General features: G+C 36.0%; 1 protein-coding gene across 4 annotated transcripts in view; it reads right to left on the bottom strand.

The window, feature by feature from the left end:
- Positions 1-18,768, bottom strand: part of iffo2b (intermediate filament family orphan 2b) — a 33,924-nt gene that overhangs the window by 9,102 nt on the left and 6,054 nt on the right. For all 4 annotated transcript variants that reach the window (XM_056255335.1, XM_056255336.1, XM_056255337.1 and 1 more), the window contains exons 2-3: positions 5,511-5,571; positions 669-764 (exon numbers count right to left, since the gene is read on the bottom strand). In XM_056255335.1, coding sequence (XP_056111310.1) covers positions 669-764; positions 5,511-5,571 — 157 coding nt within the window. The remainder of the gene's footprint in view (positions 1-668; positions 765-5,510; positions 5,572-18,768) is intronic.

Here is an 18,768-nt window from a genome sequence, read left to right as displayed (position 1 = left end):
TAACCCGTTAATCCAGGATAAACCGTTTATTCATTCCTCACCATCCAGATCAGCTGGTATAAACTGAAGGTGTGTATGTGTTTTATACTGAAACAATGACAATGTGGGCATGTGTGTGTTGCCTGCCGCAGGGGAAATTTCTCTGCTGTCACGAAACAGAAGTCGTGGAAAACACACAGTCACTGGGTTAACTTAAGCTAATAAACACCTGATTGAGATTCTTATCAAATGTAGTGAAAACAACATTCACATGAAATATTACGTTTTATTGGGACTGCAAACAGGGATCTGATGATGTGATAAAGCACAGTAATTACACTGAACTTTATGAACTTAACATGATATAAAAAATGCTAACATTCCCATTAAGGTATAAAAAACGTTTTTTATCCTCCACTAAATGCTTTATGAAAGTTCAAAATGTCGTTTATTGTTTATGCAAATTTTAAGGGAACATTCCATTTGATCATTTTGCAAACATTATGGAAATGTTACTTTTGAATGTTCTCTAAATGTTAAACTGAAACATATCAGACAAAACATTCCATCTGATGTTTTGAGAACATTATTAAACGAACGCTTTATTAACGTTCCTGGAAGAACGTTTGTTTATAACCTTACGGGAACGTCACTCAGGGAAGAAATGGTCTGTGTGTGGACATACTCACATCGCTCATGAGGCTCTTAAAGACCACCAGTTCAGCTTTCAGTCTTTCAACCTTCTCGTTCAACCCGTCCTGAGCGGCTTCAGACTCGTTCACGTTCTGAAAACACACACACACACACAGACACAAAAGCAAAGCAACATAAGAATACATTAAACAGCCTGTGTGTGATGACATTTCACTCTGGGTCTGGGTTTAGGTTTAGCTGGTTAGTTTTCGCTTCTATACAAAGCGTCTCCATTGACAACCATTAAAACCATTTTTTATTTGGTCAAAAATACAGTAACAACAGAAATATTGTGTAATATTATTACAATTTAAAATAACTTTTTTTTTTTTTTATATACACTACCGTTCAAAAGTTTGGGGTCAGTGAGAATTTTATCAATACTTGATTGAGGAAAGAAATCAATACTTTTATTTATCAAGGAATAATTAATTTGATCGAAAGTGACAGTAAAGACATTTATAATGTTACAAAAGATTCTAACCCTAACCCTATTCATCAAAGAATCCTACAAAAAAAAAAAAAAAACTGTACAACTGACAGACCAACAACTGTTTCAACATTGATAATAATAATAAATGTTTCTTGAGCATCAAATCCTCATATTATACTGATTTGTGAAGGATCATTTGACACTGAAGACACTGACACTGGTGATGCTGAAAATTCAGCTTTGATCACAGGAATAAATTACACTTTACTATATATTCACACAGAAAACAGCTGATTTACACTGGAATAATATTTAATACTATAACTGATTTTTGTTGTATTTTTAATCAAATAAGCGCAGCCATGGTTAGCAGAAGAGAATTCTTTTAAAAGTATTTAAAATCGTACCGACCCCAAACTTTTGAACGGTAGTGTATATTAAAATGTAATTTATTCCTGTGATCAAAGCTGAATTTTCAGCATCATTACTCCAGTCTTCAGTGTCACATGATCCTTCAGAAATCATCTTGATCCTCAAGAAACATTTCTGATTATTATCAATATTAAAAACAGCTGTGCTGCTTAATCCTTTTGTGGAAACATTGCTTTTCAGGATTCTTTGATGAGCAGAAATTTCAACAGCATTTATTTGAAATAGAAATGTTTTGTCACTTTTAGGTCACATTTGCAGTTCAATTAAATGAATAAAATAGACATGTTTTTGTTATTAGATAGATAGCTTACAACAGCCCTTCACATCACTTTAATAATAAAGCCTACAGATGTTCATGTTAAACGGCCTAAAGCACAATCACCCCAGCTTGAACACAACACACACTCCAGTCTAATGAAAGGCTGAAGGTTGGAGAGGAAATCCATACGGCTCAGGGCAGAACTGGGAAAGATGGGCATGTTTGGGCTCTCCGGGGACGGTTCTCTCCTCTGCGCTTTTGCTGACCCATAATCCAATACAAACAGATGCAGCCGTTTATTGATTTTCCCGCTGCTTCAGCAGAAGATGAATCTCACACCTGCAGTGTGATTCTGGGGAATATGGGGCGTTCGAGACATGGGATGCAGCACTACTGTTGATGTGGCGGTCCAGTAGTTCGGCTTCTGATGTCATGTTTAAACACCGACACGCTTAAATGCATCCTGACCCAGATTGTCACACACACACACACTAGTTTAAAGCTACATCCCAATTCAGAGGCTGCATTCGAAGGCCGATTGCGTCACCGCTGCGCAACGAAGGCTGTCATAATTCGAAGCCTGCATAAAATCCGGCTTCAAAATGCATCCTTCTTTTCCCGGGAAATAAAGGATACAACAGATGAATCCTTCGCAGACTTGCCTACCCAGAATTCATTGCACGCTGGTGACGAATCCAAGTATTGGGTTTCAACTTACTCAAATATCTAATGACACAAATGTAGAACATAAAACTTTAAAGCGATTCAAACAGGGCCTAAAATGAACACTCGTCAAGCGCCAAATGCGAGTAAAAATATGAAACAATGTCATTTGCAACATTTTCATGAATTCTAACAATGCAAAATTGTCCGAACATAAACAAACGTGAACGACGATCAGGCCAGCTGATGGGAGTGTTGCATCGCCATGAAAGTTAAAGCCTTGCCAATTTAAATATTCAAGCAAGAAGATGCGAAAGGGAACTCAATTCTTTATTTGCGCACTGTGTGGGAACTTCTGGGAAGTTTTCTGTGCGCAAACTGAGCTCTATTACACGTCTTCTTGCGCTTGGACAGACATATTCAAACTAAACGATGACTAAATGCCCATCTTGGCAAGTATCCTTGTAAACATAGTCGGTTATGAACGTAAACAGTTGTGTATCAGTATATTGGATCCATGCATTAGCTCTTAAAGTGACAGGAGCCTAATAGTCCCGCTGCTGTCTGTATTTTTAATGTTGATCAAACAACAAAATAATGTCAAAGAACAATCACTAAATTCTCTTGACTGAATAATTTTTGTAACTTTAATAAGGATTAATCTAGGTTTCATGGCTGGTAAAAAAATATTTATGGCTGGTAAATTTTCTTAAGTCACCAGCCATTGGCAGGTGTGGCAAAAAGTTATAGTTTCTTTAGGTCTTGTGTTCAAATGTTGACTTATATCTTACTAAGATACTCTTTATTATGTACAGAAATGGATCATCCGCGCTTCTTCAGCAGTGTAGAAAGCACGCGCACATGGTTGCCAGATACTATTGAAAAGACCGGGTAGAAAACGGGCTCTTTTAACAGAAAAGCTCTGACTGGGGTTTAAATTATTGAAATCTGGCAGCCGTAAGCATGACCGCTCGTAAAAACAGTCTGTAATGTGTTGTCTCCTCCTTTATTCGACAAAAATAAGTGGTTTTGGTCAAGTTTTTATTTTTTTTAAATACATTTCAGTCTCGTCTTTTTTGTCAAAGGATATTGCATGTGTTGATATAGTCACAGTTATGGTTTAATAATGGCATGGGTGTCCTCTCTCATCGTCTTGTCTTAGTCCGGGGGAAAAAAGGTCATCAACGTACATTTTTCGTCATAGTTTTCGTTAACTAAATGAACACTGGTGACAATAAAATATGTAATTTTTTATCTTTTTGACCAAATTTGAGATCCCCCTTCAAATTGTTCTTTTATGGCTGTTGACTTATATCTTACTAAGATACTCTTTATTATGTACAGAAATGGATCATCCGCGCTTCTTCAGCAGTGTAGAAAGCGCGCGCACATGGTTGCCAGATACTATTGAAAAGACCGGGTAGAAAACGGGCTCTTTTAACAGAAAAGCTCTGACTGGGGTTTAAATTATTGAAATCTGGCAACCGTAAGCATGAACGCTCGTAAAAACAGTCTGTAATGTGTTGTCTCCTCCTTTATTCGACAAAAATAAGTGGTTTTGGTCAAGTTTTTATTTTTTTAAATACATTTCAGTTGTCAAGGATATTGCATGTGTTTATATAGTCACACTTATGGTTTAATAATGGCGTGGGTGTCCTCTTCTCATCGTCTTGTCTTAGTCAGGGGAAAAAAGGTCATCAACGTACATTTTTCGTCATAGTTTTCATTAACGAAATGAACACTGGTGACAATAAAATATGTAATTTTGTATCTTTTTGACAAAATTTGAGATCCCCCTTCAAATTTTTCTTTTTTCAGGCTTTCAGGAGGTCTCATGGGTTAATCGGGGGAGTCGAGCCCCCCTGGAACCCCCCCCCCCCCAGGTCCCAGGTCTTGGGTTCAAATGTTGACTTATATCTTACTAAGATACTCTTTATTATGTACAGAAATGGACCATGGTGAACATGTTTAGACAAGTTGCGAACCCTGTTTTATTTTCAGACAGTTGAATATAACTTTCAAAAAAGTCCAGTACAAACCTGACTGTGAACGGCAGCTGTCACAGTTGCTAGACGACAAGAACAATCCTCTGTAAGCTAGACCGTCCCATTTAACACGCTCGGTCTGACCTTCACGGCCTTCGAAGGACGCAGCCTCTGAATTGGGACACAGCTTATATTTGCTCAGATCACATGTGTGTGAACTTTACTCATCATGTATTTTAGCATGATGGTATGATGTGTGGTTGTTTAATATTCATTCTTTAACAAATCACAAATCACTTTTGATTGCACTATACATTTGCAGATAAATTTTGAAAAATACATTTTGCATTCACTCAAAATGTATTTTAAGATTGGAAATGTACTGTGTTTTCTGGCACCTTGAAGTATAATTTCTAATATATTTCCTCATATTATTTGTTTGCTAATTTTAATAAATATATTTTCAATGTAAATATATTTATGTTGTCCAAAATACATTTTGCATTCATTTAAAACGTATTTTTTAGACCAGAAAGGTATTTTTTCTTAAGACTTGACGTATTTTGAATTATCTCAAATATTTCTTCAATATATTTCCTATATTTTAAAATGCATTTTAAGATTGGAAATGTAAAAGGTAACTTCAGGAAAAGTTTGGGCTATAAAATCATATTAATGACATTCTTAAAAATAAAGGCGGTCCAAAAGGGGGGGTTTCACAGTGATGCTAGAAGAACCATTTTTCAGTTCATGAACCTTTCAGTCAACAGTTCATAAAACAGTTTTAATTTTTTTAAATCTTTTGTGGAATGGAAAGACTTCATTGATGTTAAAGGTGGAACCGTATGGAACCGTACCGTAATGGAACCGTACATACTAGTAAAGAACCTTTATTTTTATCTCTGTCTGTATAATGCCAGTGTGTTACCCTGCATCAGGATATCTGGATGTGTGCACTCATGCAAGATTTCAGGGTCGTAAAGTGACACACACACGTCATGTAACGGCAAATGTAATTAGTATCACAGCGAGAGCGTCTCGACGGCTCCTGCTCAGGTGATCTCACCTCCTGCAGCGTCTCCACCATCGACTCCATCTGTTCTCTTCTCGACAGCTCCTCTTCCCATCTGCAACACACAGACACACCTTTGATGAGTATCACAGGGCTGGACGGTATGAATCAAATCTTATATCACACTTTGAGTCATTTTATATCATGGTAACGGTGTGCATAACAATATCATTATTTTATATTATGACAACTTTCCTGTTGTGGCAACAATGTCAAAGTCTCATTTTGTGGAGAATGCTAATCTAACTTTTTTTTAATGGAGCTTAATGGGATCAAACCACAAGATCAGATAATTCATAACAAATAAAAAATCGGACATCAGGGCAAAAACAGATTCACATTATGTAGTAGCAGTAAAAACAAAACAAAAGACTCACTCAAAGCAATGCTCTTTTTTTAAAGTCTTGATTTTGTTTTTGGGCTCTACTAGAATAGGTTTGCAAGCTTGAATGTTCAAAAGCACATTATTTTCCTCATATTCTCCATTGTTGCAGCTAGTCTGTCAGTAACGCTCTGTTTAGTTTCTGTCTCTATGAAGCCCCTCCTTCTGTAAAGCACACTGTGCTCTGATTGGTCGGCTGGAGCAGTGTGTTGTGTTTGGTCGAGCGCTTCGAGTGTGTTTGGGAAATATCCCGCTCCTTTCCATAACCGCCAGTTTAACACACTACTAACTAACTCAACCAGGCCCCGCCCCTTTATTCTGCGTATTAATTATTATAATGAGGAATATTGCAGCGTGTTCGTTCCCGGAAGAAACTCGAGGCGTTTCAGGGAGTTCAGAAACACTGACACTGATATAGAGAAGAACTCCCGCTGGAGGTGCCTCCAGAGGGTAAAATGCCAATGGCAATATATCTAAACCTGTGACAACATCAATTATCATTTTGCCTTATGTTACAGTTACAATTATGCTTATAACCAAAGAGATTTACAACAGAGAAATATAAGTAATTCAAAGCCACAGAGCCAATAATATTCATAGTTTACAATGCCAGGTTTATTAGAAAGCACGATATACCTAACAACAGCCTTTAAAGTCTTGACTTGGTTGGATCCCGTTTGTGATTTTGCAATAATGCAAGTATCTTTGTTGCATTCAAGTGTAAATATCATAAAGCAGTCCTGCCCAGTGATAGCCATTCATTCTCTGATTATAAACACAGGAGCTCGTCATCTCCATTTCAGTGTGATTGATCCTTCAGGTCAGGAATCCTCGCCCGGGGTCTGCTGGCGTCTGTGGTCTGTGCGCCCACCCCTGGTGTCTCTGTAACCCAATACTGACCGTGGAAAACCAGCACAAACTGACCGAAGGGCGGATGTGTGTGAATCATTCATGTTACAGATGATCACTGAAACACTGGAAACATTAACTGGATGCCATTAGCAATATACATATCTAGTTTAGTCATGAGGGCGCAGGCTGATCGGTCCTTTACATGCAATCTGTTAACAATCACATGATTACCACATGGCACAAGCTGATTGGCCTCTGCTGATCCTGCAGCCAATGAGATTGCTTGCTTAATATTTGAATAGTCTGGTTCAGAGTTCCTCTGTTTTATGTATGTCTATTTATGAAGCCGCAGCATATCTTACATGCTCACAGCAGCGTGTCTGTGTATCTGTTAGCAAAGACCACATACATTAACGTTGCCATATTCAGTAACATGCTAAAACTATTTTGAGACTTGTCATGTTTGAAATATACATATTATAAATATATCATATTTAATTAATATATCTTAAAGACATTTAATTCAGCAAGGATGCGTTAAACTGATCAAAAAGATTTTATAATGTTTTATTTATTTCTATTCATCAAAGAATACTGACAAATAATGGCTTCCACAAAAATATGAAGTTTTTTTTTCAACATGGATAATGAATATTTCTTGAGTAGAAAATCAGCATATTAGAGTGATTTCTGAAGGATCATGTGACACTGAAGACACTGAAAAATTCAACTTTGGTCACAGGAATAAATTACATTTTAAAATATATTCACATAGAAAACAGCTATTTTAAATAGGAATTATATTTCACAGTATTACTGTTTTTACTGTATGTTTGATCAAATAAATGCAGCAAAAGAGACTTCTTTCAAATTCACTAAAAAATCATACCGCCCCAAACTTTTGATCGGTAATATAAATACATATATATGAATATATATAATTGTGTTACAAGGATGATTAATAATAATATTGATAATATTAACAATAAATATATTTGGGTTTGCATAGAGATTTGGATGCATGTTTAAAGTATAGAATCAAACATTATTTCATTATGTGGTCTCTGTTTGGTTTTTAGCAAGTACATTAAAACCAGGAAACAAGAAACCACAACCCCGAGAACAGCTTCTGAAGCACTAAAAGCATTACTTACATACATGCATCGTCTGCTTACAGCCTGCAAACTATGATTGACAGCTGTAAAAAGGCAGTTTATCAAACTTGTAAACAGAATGTAGCGTGTTTGCACGCCGGAGGGCTTCTTTCGACAGGGAATCAAATCATTTCTGAGGCATCACTCCCTGTTGCTACAGCACGAAAATCCAGCATTGAGTCTTGATCACATCCACGGCCAGCTGAGGTCAACACTCGGCCGGCATCACCGTTACTACGGGGAAGTAAACAGTTCACTTCCCTCCTCGTGAATGAGACACAGACCCATGTGATGTCAGCATACTAATTAGGGCACTTGATAATCTCGAGTGGCTGAACTGGAGACTGCTCTATAGACACACACACACATGCTCTCAAACGCACATAAAACACTTCAGCTAAACACTTGCCTTCCCAAAACACACACTGTCGACCTTTCCTTTATTGTTGCCACAGAAACTGTGGCAGAAAACACACACTTTAAACCAAGGAAACCTCTTGAAAATGGGCAAAACACAAGTTGTTTGTCCTAAAAAGTTCACACACATTCACTTCTGCAAACTACAAACACTGAACTATTATTTACAATGGCATTCAAAAATGTGGCTCAGTGTCAGGAAGATTGTTTAGATGCATTAAATGAATATGAATTTAATCAAGATATCTATCTATCTAACCCAATAACCTGCTAACCTTCCGTACAGTAAGATATTTGATCTCCCGCTGGTCACTGTATTCTCTCTCTCTCTCTCTCTCTCTCTCTCTCTCTCTCTCTCTCTCTCTCTCTCTCTCTCTCTCTCTCTCTCTCTCTCTCTCTCTCTCTCTCTCTCTCTCTCTCTCTCTCTCTCTCTGTGTGTGTGTGTGTGTGTGTCTGATTGGAGCGTGGGAGATATGGCTGGACTGATGGTGATCGAACGCTGTTCCTAAAGTGCTGGTGTGTGAATCACGCTGGTGCAGAGCTCTGCAGGTCACTGGAGTTCATCATCCGCATCAGCCAATCACAGCACAGCACAGCGCATCACTTCCTGCTGGAGGCAGGGTGGCGTCACCACTGATGCAGAGGACAGAAGGACACAATCTGATCACAATGGACAGTCTGGACGCTTTACAGGGTGAAGAGAGTCTTACTGTCATTAAGTGATCTCATGAATATTTCAACAATATATACTATATAGAGAGATATTAAAGCATACACTATGAGATGCATGCATTTTTCACTGAGATATTGGATATGTTTACATTCATGCAAAGCTTTATTTTCCCCATGGACAGAAACTGCAGTGTTGCAGCAGTGAAAATATTCTGCCATCAGGTTCAAGATATGACTCATGATATGAGGTATTTGATCTTCAAAATTAGTTTTTGTGATTTTTAGTCCATGTTTGTTGCCTTTGAAGTCATCTATATGATAGTACATTTAACTAAATTAACTAGCAGCTGATGTACATGATATATAAATAATAAACGATAAACTAAATATAAATAATAAACTAAATAATAAAGAGCGACAATCAGCCAGCGTCTATAACACAATGGTTATTCACTTCACCTAAACCCACAATTATATCTAGAGCAAATCGTGAGGAATGATTTGAATCCAGTCAACACTGAACCTAATCTCATCTGGACAGAGTCAGACAGGAATGACAGCAATAATAAGAGAACTAATTCATTCCCAAACAAACCCCATAAGGACAGCTGGACCGGTGACAGGCTAATATAGACCTTACAAGGACAGATGAGAAACGACAGTCATCACACAGACATCTGGCTACTGACCGCATGCCTTATGAATGAGTCCCATCATGCACTGCACACATGACTCAGTGTCACTAAAACACCTCAGTTAATGTCATTGCTGCTCGAACATCATCAGTCACTGACTGATGACCTAGTTGGGGAATACAAGTAGTACAAAAATGAATTACATTTCAAATAGGTTGTAAATGTGAATGTTGTCAGAGCCAAAACCAGCCAGAAATTATAACTCATTTAGCCAGTTGATGAGAAGACAGACTCGAACGTTTCCCATCATTCTCTACAGGAGCTCAAGAATAATAAAATGCACAGATAAAGCAGGTACTGCATCTTTTGGTCTTCTTTATTTGTTGCATTAGCTCTAAAAAGCTTATAGAGGGGAAAAATATGCATGGCCAAACTCATAAATACTAATATCCCAGGAGGACTGACCACTTCCAGAGGGATATGTTAATATCTTGTATATGAGAGGGAAAATGTTTACGGCCAGCCGTTTGCATACAGTAATGAAGGTCTCTGGCTATAAAAGTCATGTGTTATGGGTCTGTTTCTTCTACACCCCTGAGCCATCTTGGATGAGAGCACATCGCGTGCAGATTAAATGCTTAAAGCACTGCAACCTGTTCCCTGACTTTTTTTTTCTTTCTTTTTTTCTGTGACAATTTATTCTACTTGTCTCAATCTATTCAAAGGTGTGTTGACCAGTGATTCATCTTAGCTGAAATACTGCTGCATGCGCAGAAATAAAATGCAGGAAATCAGCGAGTTGTTTGTTCGTAGAGTTTATGAGTCTATGATTAACCTGAGATCCTCAGGAGAGAAGGAACACATCTTTCTGTGCTCATTCAGTGTGTGTGTGTGTGTGTGAGCGGACAGCAGGCTGACCATAATCAAAGTCATAAATCACACACACATACACAGTGATTGATCACTAATACTCTTTCCCTGGCACGTTCATTGGTCCTTCCGTCTACAGCCTGCAACATCTTCTTCACCATCATGTGAGTTTATTGCGTGTCGAGAGCAGATATTTCCTAAATCTATCTCATATTTAGGGCTCGATTAAATCCTTTTTATTTTTAAATTCCTTTAAATTCAGTGTTTTTCATTTGCATTTTTCTAGATTCCATTTAAAACGTTAATCTAAAAATATTGAATAATCTAAAAGGATGTCTAATCAAATGAATTCTTCAAACTGAAATTGAATTAACCTGAGATTAATAAATGTAATCATTTATTGCATTTTTAACAATATTAGGGCTCTATGAAATGTGCTTTTATTTTTTCAGAAATTCTGTGGCGTCTTAATTTTCTGGATTCTGTGCTTTATGACTTAAAGCAAATCTATGATCAAAAATGGTGGTAATCAAATAAAACAATTTGATTAATCTTTTAAAATGTAATCAATTAAAGGATAAAAGGATTTAACAAACAACATGAGCGTATTAATTGTGAAGCTTGCTTTAAGAAGCACAACAATGTTTTCCACTAGACCTGTTTAAAAGAATCTGGAGTTGGGCAGGTCGAGGCAGAAACCTTCAGAATACCCCGATGTGTTTCTTGAAGTGCATCCAAATAATTATCGCAAGTTATTGAAAAGGGAAATTCAGTTGCAAAACCAAAGAACATTTACATAATTGTGCAGAATATAAAAGTCATACAGGTTGCGGCACTGGAAAAAGAAACACTGAAATGATCAGGGACAATACAGCGTCCTAAAGGCTCATTCTACGTAACCTGTTATTCCACATAAATCATGCAGTTGACACACACACACACGCAGACATACACACACACATACATACATACATACATATCTTATATTTCCATGAGGCCTCTCTTCTTCCTGAATACTGCTCTGCAAATAGAGTGAGAAAATAACTTCAAAATGATTTCTGAGTGTATCAGTAACGGTTGACCTGACGCCAGACTGAGGACAGACCAGTGTCTGAACGGGCCCTTGAGAACTGGTTAGGAAATGTGGATAAGTGTGTGTGTGTGTGTGTTTGTGTTTGTGTGTGTGTGTGGTCCTGGTAAAGCCTACATTGTGGACCAAATCTGTCCCCACAAAGATAGTAATACCAGTCATTTGTGACATTTTGGGGACATTTTTAAATCATTCAAAATGAAAAATGTACAAATGCAGAAAGTTTTCTGTGATGGATAGAATATACAGTTTCATCAGTATAAAAATCATTATTTCTATGTAAATAAAACATAAAAAACAACTTGTGTGTTTGTGTGTGAATTTTGCTTAAAGATGCCCTAGAATGTTTTTTATTTTTATTTTATAATGTTTCCTGGGTTACCCTTATAATGTTAGTATGTTTTTTAGATAAAAAATAATCATAATTTAGAAATAAATGGCATTTTTCCTAGCCTGCTTTTTTTTAGCCTCTGATTTGAACACTCTGTTTGAAGGGGCGTGTCTGCTGTGGGATTCAGTGTAACCGCGGCCACTGCTGTGATTGGCTGTGGGATTCAGTGTAACCGCGGCCACTGCTGTGATTGGCTGACATGCTTGCATATGTAATAGCAACGCATTACATGTGAAACTCTCTCCCGAATACTTTTACTACTGCTATTATACGTTTTTACTATAACAGCTATCGAGATTAACGAATCGTGAGATGTTTTTAAAGTATTTAGATCTATTCCCATCACATAAAATGTTGCCATGATGAGCATTGAGCAGATGACAGTGTGTTGATCGCGAGAATGAAGATCTTATCATTGCAAAGCAGTTTCTGCACTCTCTCTGCTTTCCCCAATGCAAACACGATGATGTAAATACAGTAAGAGCTTCGTTGTGCAGTAACGTGCGTCATTAATTGAGATAGGTCCGACTGCAGAACCGCAGAACCATACGTCATAGCAGTGTGAGGATGACAGCGCCAGCCTGACAGTCTGATGCCGGAAGTGGGCGTGGCCAGGCATTGCGCTACTTCTGTGTTTTAGAACGTTTCAAAGTTTAAAACAATGCTTTAAATATTTGTTTAAACGATTTAATTAAAGATATGTTTAAGATGTGTATATATATATATATATATATATATATAGTTGTGTGTATACAGGTGAAACTCGAAAAATTAGAATATTGTGCAAAAGTTCATGTAATTCAGTAATTCAAATTAAAAGGTGAAACTAATATATTTAGTATATATATATATATACATATGCATGATTATACTTTTCAGAGGGCCAACATTTCTGTATTTAAAATCCTTTTTTGTATTGATTTCATGTAATATTCTAATTTTCTGAGATTTTAAATTCGGGGTTTTCATAATCTGTAAACCATATTTATCAAAATAATAACTTTTGCACGATATTCGAATTTTTCGAGTTTCACCTGTATATATATATATATATATATATATATATCAAATATTATAAAATATAATAATTATTTGTCCTATTAACAAAAGACAATATACTACTATTAAAAATGCTTTTCAATTCAATCAAATGTTCAAGCTTTGTTTTAATTTTATTATTATTTTTGTTTAAAGCTTTATTCAATTTATATTGTTAATCATTTGACACAACAAATGGATAAAGTATAATTTTAACTTTTAAAAAACTATTTTGTTAATACTCAACCATTTCACAACTAACAATTTTTTTTCACAGACCAAACAACATAATTCTATGGTGGACTGAAACAAAAATTATTAAATAAATACAATTATTTTTTTCCTCTGAAATGGCAAAAGCATCACACACAGATGTACCTGCTCTAAATAGCTAAATAATAGTAATTAAATAAAAAATAAAAATCGAACTAAATAAAATAAATTATAAAAAACAAAATCAAACCAAAGAAAATAAAAGCGAGTGTCATGACGAAAGGCGCCTCATGAAATCATCAGGATTAACTCCATGTGTATGGAGTTTTGATTTATTTAGTTTATTTGTCACTTAAGAATTATTGTTAAATGTGTGCCTGCATAACTTTAATAAGATTTATTTTCTTTGGTTTGATTTTGTTTTATATAATTTATTTATTTGATTTATTTTGATTTTATATTTTGATTTAATTACTATTATTTATTTGGAGCAGGTACAGCTAGTGTGTGATGCTTTTGCTATTTCAGAGGGGGGGAAAACACATTTTATTTAAAAAATGCTTTTCAATTAAATCAAATGTTCAAATGCTCAAGCTTTGTTTTCGTTTTATTATTTTGTTTGTTTTAAGCTTTGTTCAATTTATATTGTTAATCATTTGACACAAAACAGATGCATAAAGTATCATTTTAACTTAAAAAACACTATTAACATTTGTTAATAGGCTACATTGCCTGTCTTTTGTTAATAGGACAAAACATAGTTATTATACTTTATAATTTTATAAATATTATATTTTATAATATTTTATTGATATATATATATATATATAGGCCTATCTCTTAAATATATATTTTGAATTAAATCGTTAAAAAATATATTCATAATAGCATTGTTTTAAACTTTCTAAAACACAGAAGTAGCGCAATGCCTGGCCACGCCCACTTCCGGCATCAGACTGTCAGGCTGGCGCTGTCGTCCTCACACTGCTATGACGTATGGTTCTGCGGTTCTGCAGTCGGTTACTATTGCATTAATTTCATAACGAGTTTGGCAAGTGTCCAGATAAACTCGCGCTGTGTGGAAAGATTGTTCTTTGATCGCTTTCTGTATATAATTTGTTCACAATTTAAATACGATTATTTTCATCCTACTAAAAGAAACGATGTGAAGCTGATATTTTAGTCACTGGCTTGACTTACTGATGCATAAACAGTATTGAACGATTTTGAGAGAAAGATTACCTGTCTGAACTTGAACAATTACACATCAGAAAGTGTTTTTTGGTAGCTCGATCCGAGGCCAGCTCTGTATTGGCCCAATTTGAGGAAACCCTCGGTGAAATGTTTGGAAATTTCCAGAGAAAATAAAATTAACCCATTGTTTGTTCAGAGGCTCAGATGAAGGAACTAAAAAATACTTTTGTGTTCATGTGTACATCCACACTGAGCAACTGCCATGCTTCGGCTGCGCAGTTCCGCCTGGCATTGAGGGCTGGCATTATGCAAATATTTGTAGGCGTACATATTAATGATCCCGACTATTGTGTGGAGAACCGACCGTTTTTCAGGGGTGTTTTTCATAAACGTGAATTAAATGAGAACGCGAAAACAGTCCAGTTTGAGATTCACTCTATGTCATGTCCATGCACTGAACTCTTGTTATTTGACTATACCAAGGTAAATTCAATTTTGAATTATAGGTCACCTTTAAAGAAAATGATGCTTATTTTTAAGTTTGTGCAAAAAGGGGCATGTCTTTGCATTTTTTCAAATTATTAACTATTTATTGAACACCGATCTCTAATCATATTACTGTTGCCAATAAAAAAATAATTTAAAAAAATCCTTGGAAACCATGCATAACAGTGGTTTTACACACATTTAATAATATTTCCATTTTTCATAACTCGTCTCTTATCTGAGGTAAAATCACTGTTATGCCGGCCCTCTTGTGGCTTTATTGACATGGGATTTAAAAAGACATTAACCCAGGGTTAACTGCGGTGTGAAAAGCTTTAAGAGAGCTTAGAAGACGCCCAACACAAGCTCAGTCCAAAAACTAGGGTGTGATTCAAAAAAAGAAAATAAGTGTCATGAAGCACAAAATGATGAGGGATTTGGAGGCTCACGTGTGGGTTTAGTGATGAAACCTGAGGGAAGCAGACATGTGTGAGAACAGGTGTGGACATTTAATACAACAGCTGACACAGTCATGCGTATCTGAGCAGCTGGAGAAGCAGAAGTGGGAGACCAGTCACCGTTCACAGCCCTGGCATGGGTCAGCAGGGAAGACAATGCAAATAACCGAAATAAGCAAGCATAACTCGATCAAACGCTCAATGCAATTCACTCCTGTGTTGGCATACTTCATATGAAACAAAGTTGAAGCATGAACTTGTATTTTTTTAACCGTCTGCTGCTGTTCGTCGTTTTTGACTGAAAAATGTAACGTTTCATTTTTTTTTAAAGAATATTTTACTTTATCAGAATGGTATGAAACTTGGTAAAGGTTTTGGCACTTGCTGTGTGAACAAAAAATAAATATATCATGGACATGATTCAAAAAGGTTAAATGGTCTTGAAAAATATAGTCACTTGAATTGTTCATGGTCAAAACTGAGCGCAAGCGTTTGGAACTAAATCTGACTGAAAACTCCTTTTTTGAACTTGTTTAGATTCATAGCTTTAATTTTCTCACAAATATATATTTCATATCAAATTTTATAATAGTATTTTTGTGCATTTTTAATCATAACAAAGGTCTATAACTTTTTTTTCACGTCAGCAATAATCTGCCAAGTGTCTTCTTTAAAAAGAGACCAAACTTAGGCTAAATCTGAGCTCAAAAGTATTCAAAGAAAAGTACTCAAAGAAATCTGAGCAGCAGGGAAACAATGCAAATGACCGAAATTATCATGCATATAATGATATTAATATAGATAAATACAAAAAAGCTTATCAAGCAGAAAACGCAGCTGCATTTTGCACAAACTCGTGTCACAAAGTGATTAATTATTCGTGTTAATTTTTTTTGCATGTTGTTGGGCCATTGTGCTATATATATATTGCAATATCAATATTGATATATTTGAATATGTCATTTTAAGGATATGTTTTGCTCTAATGATGCCGGATGACGGGCCGTCACGGCTAATCCAGCCTCCTGTCGGGCCCCGGATAGCCTCATCGCACCCAGTGTGTTCAGCAATGTGCCGGGACGTCCCGCTAAACAAACTCATTATCTCATATCCCTGTCATCTCATGTGCACTGCTGCCACGAGCTGTCACGCTCCACATCTCAACGCACACCCAACCATAATACACCTCAACGGCTTCAACATAAACAAGGTGCGGCCAGAAAATACTTTGCATGTTAATTCCCATCTTCTTCTGGAGAAAGAACACTTAATTGATGTTAATAGCTTGTTATCGCAGCCAAGAACAGTTAAATACGAGTCGGTCCTGTGTGATAGCTTGCACTGCTGACGCTCAGGGCGGTATTATTCATTGCCACTCCTCATAGGTGGAAAAACCTACTTTTGATCCAAAAACCACAAGGCTTGTTAGGACTGATATAACTTATAGGACTGTGATATAACTTGATATAAAGGTGTGATTTAAAGGTTTGTTTTGTTCGCTTTAGCAACACCCAAAATACAAGATAACTTTATCCTCTAGTTGACCCACGGTTTCTCAATTGTGCCAAAAAGCGGTCATCGGTGCAAGAGTAACAGGGCTAATAACGAATTCTCTTTATAGAAGTGGAGTTGCAAAGGGTCGATAATGCATTAAAGTTCACAAAAAGATCTTTAAATCACCCAGAATTTAGCAAAAGGCTTTGAACTAAAGTGCCAGACCTTGCGGGGTCTAGAAAGCCCTGTTGTTATTATGCAGCAAATGCTTTGATATTTGCACAGTTGTGATTCATTTTTAGTGAAAAAGCTAATCAGTAACACTTTATAATAAGTATAGTGTAATAAAATACTTACAAATCATAGTATATTTAATCAATAGTTTAATTATACATTAATGAGAGCTTCATTCAATGCCACTGTAATTAACACATTATTGTTTGATTAGCTCATATGTAAAGAGTTATAATGCTTTGTTTACAACTTATTAACAGTAAATAGTTATCACTTTAGATGAGGTCACTGAAAATGGGAAATTACATTCATTAAGTGCTTTAAACCAACCTTTATTAGACATTCATTGCATTCATATTCAGTGTTCATTAAAATGTTTACAAATACATTGAACACACACGCACACAAAAGGTTTCCATGTTGTACTCCATGTTTCATTCTTTCAATTTATTTTTAAGTGGTTATGTTTAACTTTGGAGCTTAATGCATTTGTACACATTTTAATGAACACTTAATAATAATGCAATGAATGTCTAATAAAGGTTGGTTTAAAGCACTTAATGTCATTTTCCCTTTTTCCTTGACGTCATCTAAAGTGAGAACTACTTACTGTTAATACGTTGTTAACAAAGCCAACTAAACGATAACACTTTGTTAATTACAGTGACAATGAATGAAGAACTCACTAGTTCTATATAGTCTATTATTATTATAACTACAGTTTATAAACTATTAATTAACTATTTGCAAATTATTTGTAAATACTTTATTACACTGTACTTATTATAAAGTGTTACCAGCCAGTCAAGACCATGATATTGTGAATATGGTTACAGCTCATGCATATTAATACAAATAATATACTGTACGTAAATATCAACAGGGTTTGAAATTAACATGCTGACTTTAGTGCTGATCACTTTATGAATTAACAGCCTGTCCATTAATCTCCAACATGTTAAAGATTAATTTCAAACCCTGATTATATGTATAAAATGTTGAAATTGAAATGTGTGTTCTCAGATCATATTTATTAGTTACCATCCAGTCTGCTTGAATATGGTATTTTCAAAGGCATGGCATAATATTCTAAATATGCACACATCTTTAAATTTTATATTAATGTGGCAATACCTTAAAATTACGCATCCACTACTATCAAGTACTAAAAGAGATCAGAATCATTCATTTCATTACAAAGCACATGTCTGCTTCCACAGGCCGCTCATTAATCTCAGGGAACAACACGTCACGGATGACACATGCCCTGTGTCGTCATGTTAACACTGGACATGTGCGAGCCTGGCACAGATCAGCCCGTCTGAATCAGAGAGCGGTCCACCCTAAACCTCCTCACACACCCATTCCATCAGCATGAGATGGACACGCATCGAGATATCTAACCACTGACTGAAAGACTGTGAGGAGCCGTCTGTCAAACTTTAATGCTCTTTTAATCTGATGACCATCACTGAAACATGACTACATCTCACACTGCCCACGGATGGATGGATGGATGGATGGATGGATGGATGGATACGGAAGGTTAGCAGGTTATTTAGATAGATAGATAGATAGATAGATAGATAGATAGATAGATAGATGGATGGATGGATGGATGGATGGATGGATGGATGGATACGGAAGGTTAGCAGGTTATTTAGATAGATAG

Source organism: Rhinichthys klamathensis, unplaced genomic scaffold (genome assembly GCF_029890125.1).
Source record: "Rhinichthys klamathensis goyatoka isolate OS25496 unplaced genomic scaffold, OSU_Roscu_1.1 h1tg000120l_1, whole genome shotgun sequence".
NCBI classification, from domain to species: domain Eukaryota; kingdom Metazoa; phylum Chordata; class Actinopteri; order Cypriniformes; family Leuciscidae; genus Rhinichthys; species Rhinichthys klamathensis.
This window is presented reverse-complemented; position numbering and strand designations above follow the sequence as displayed.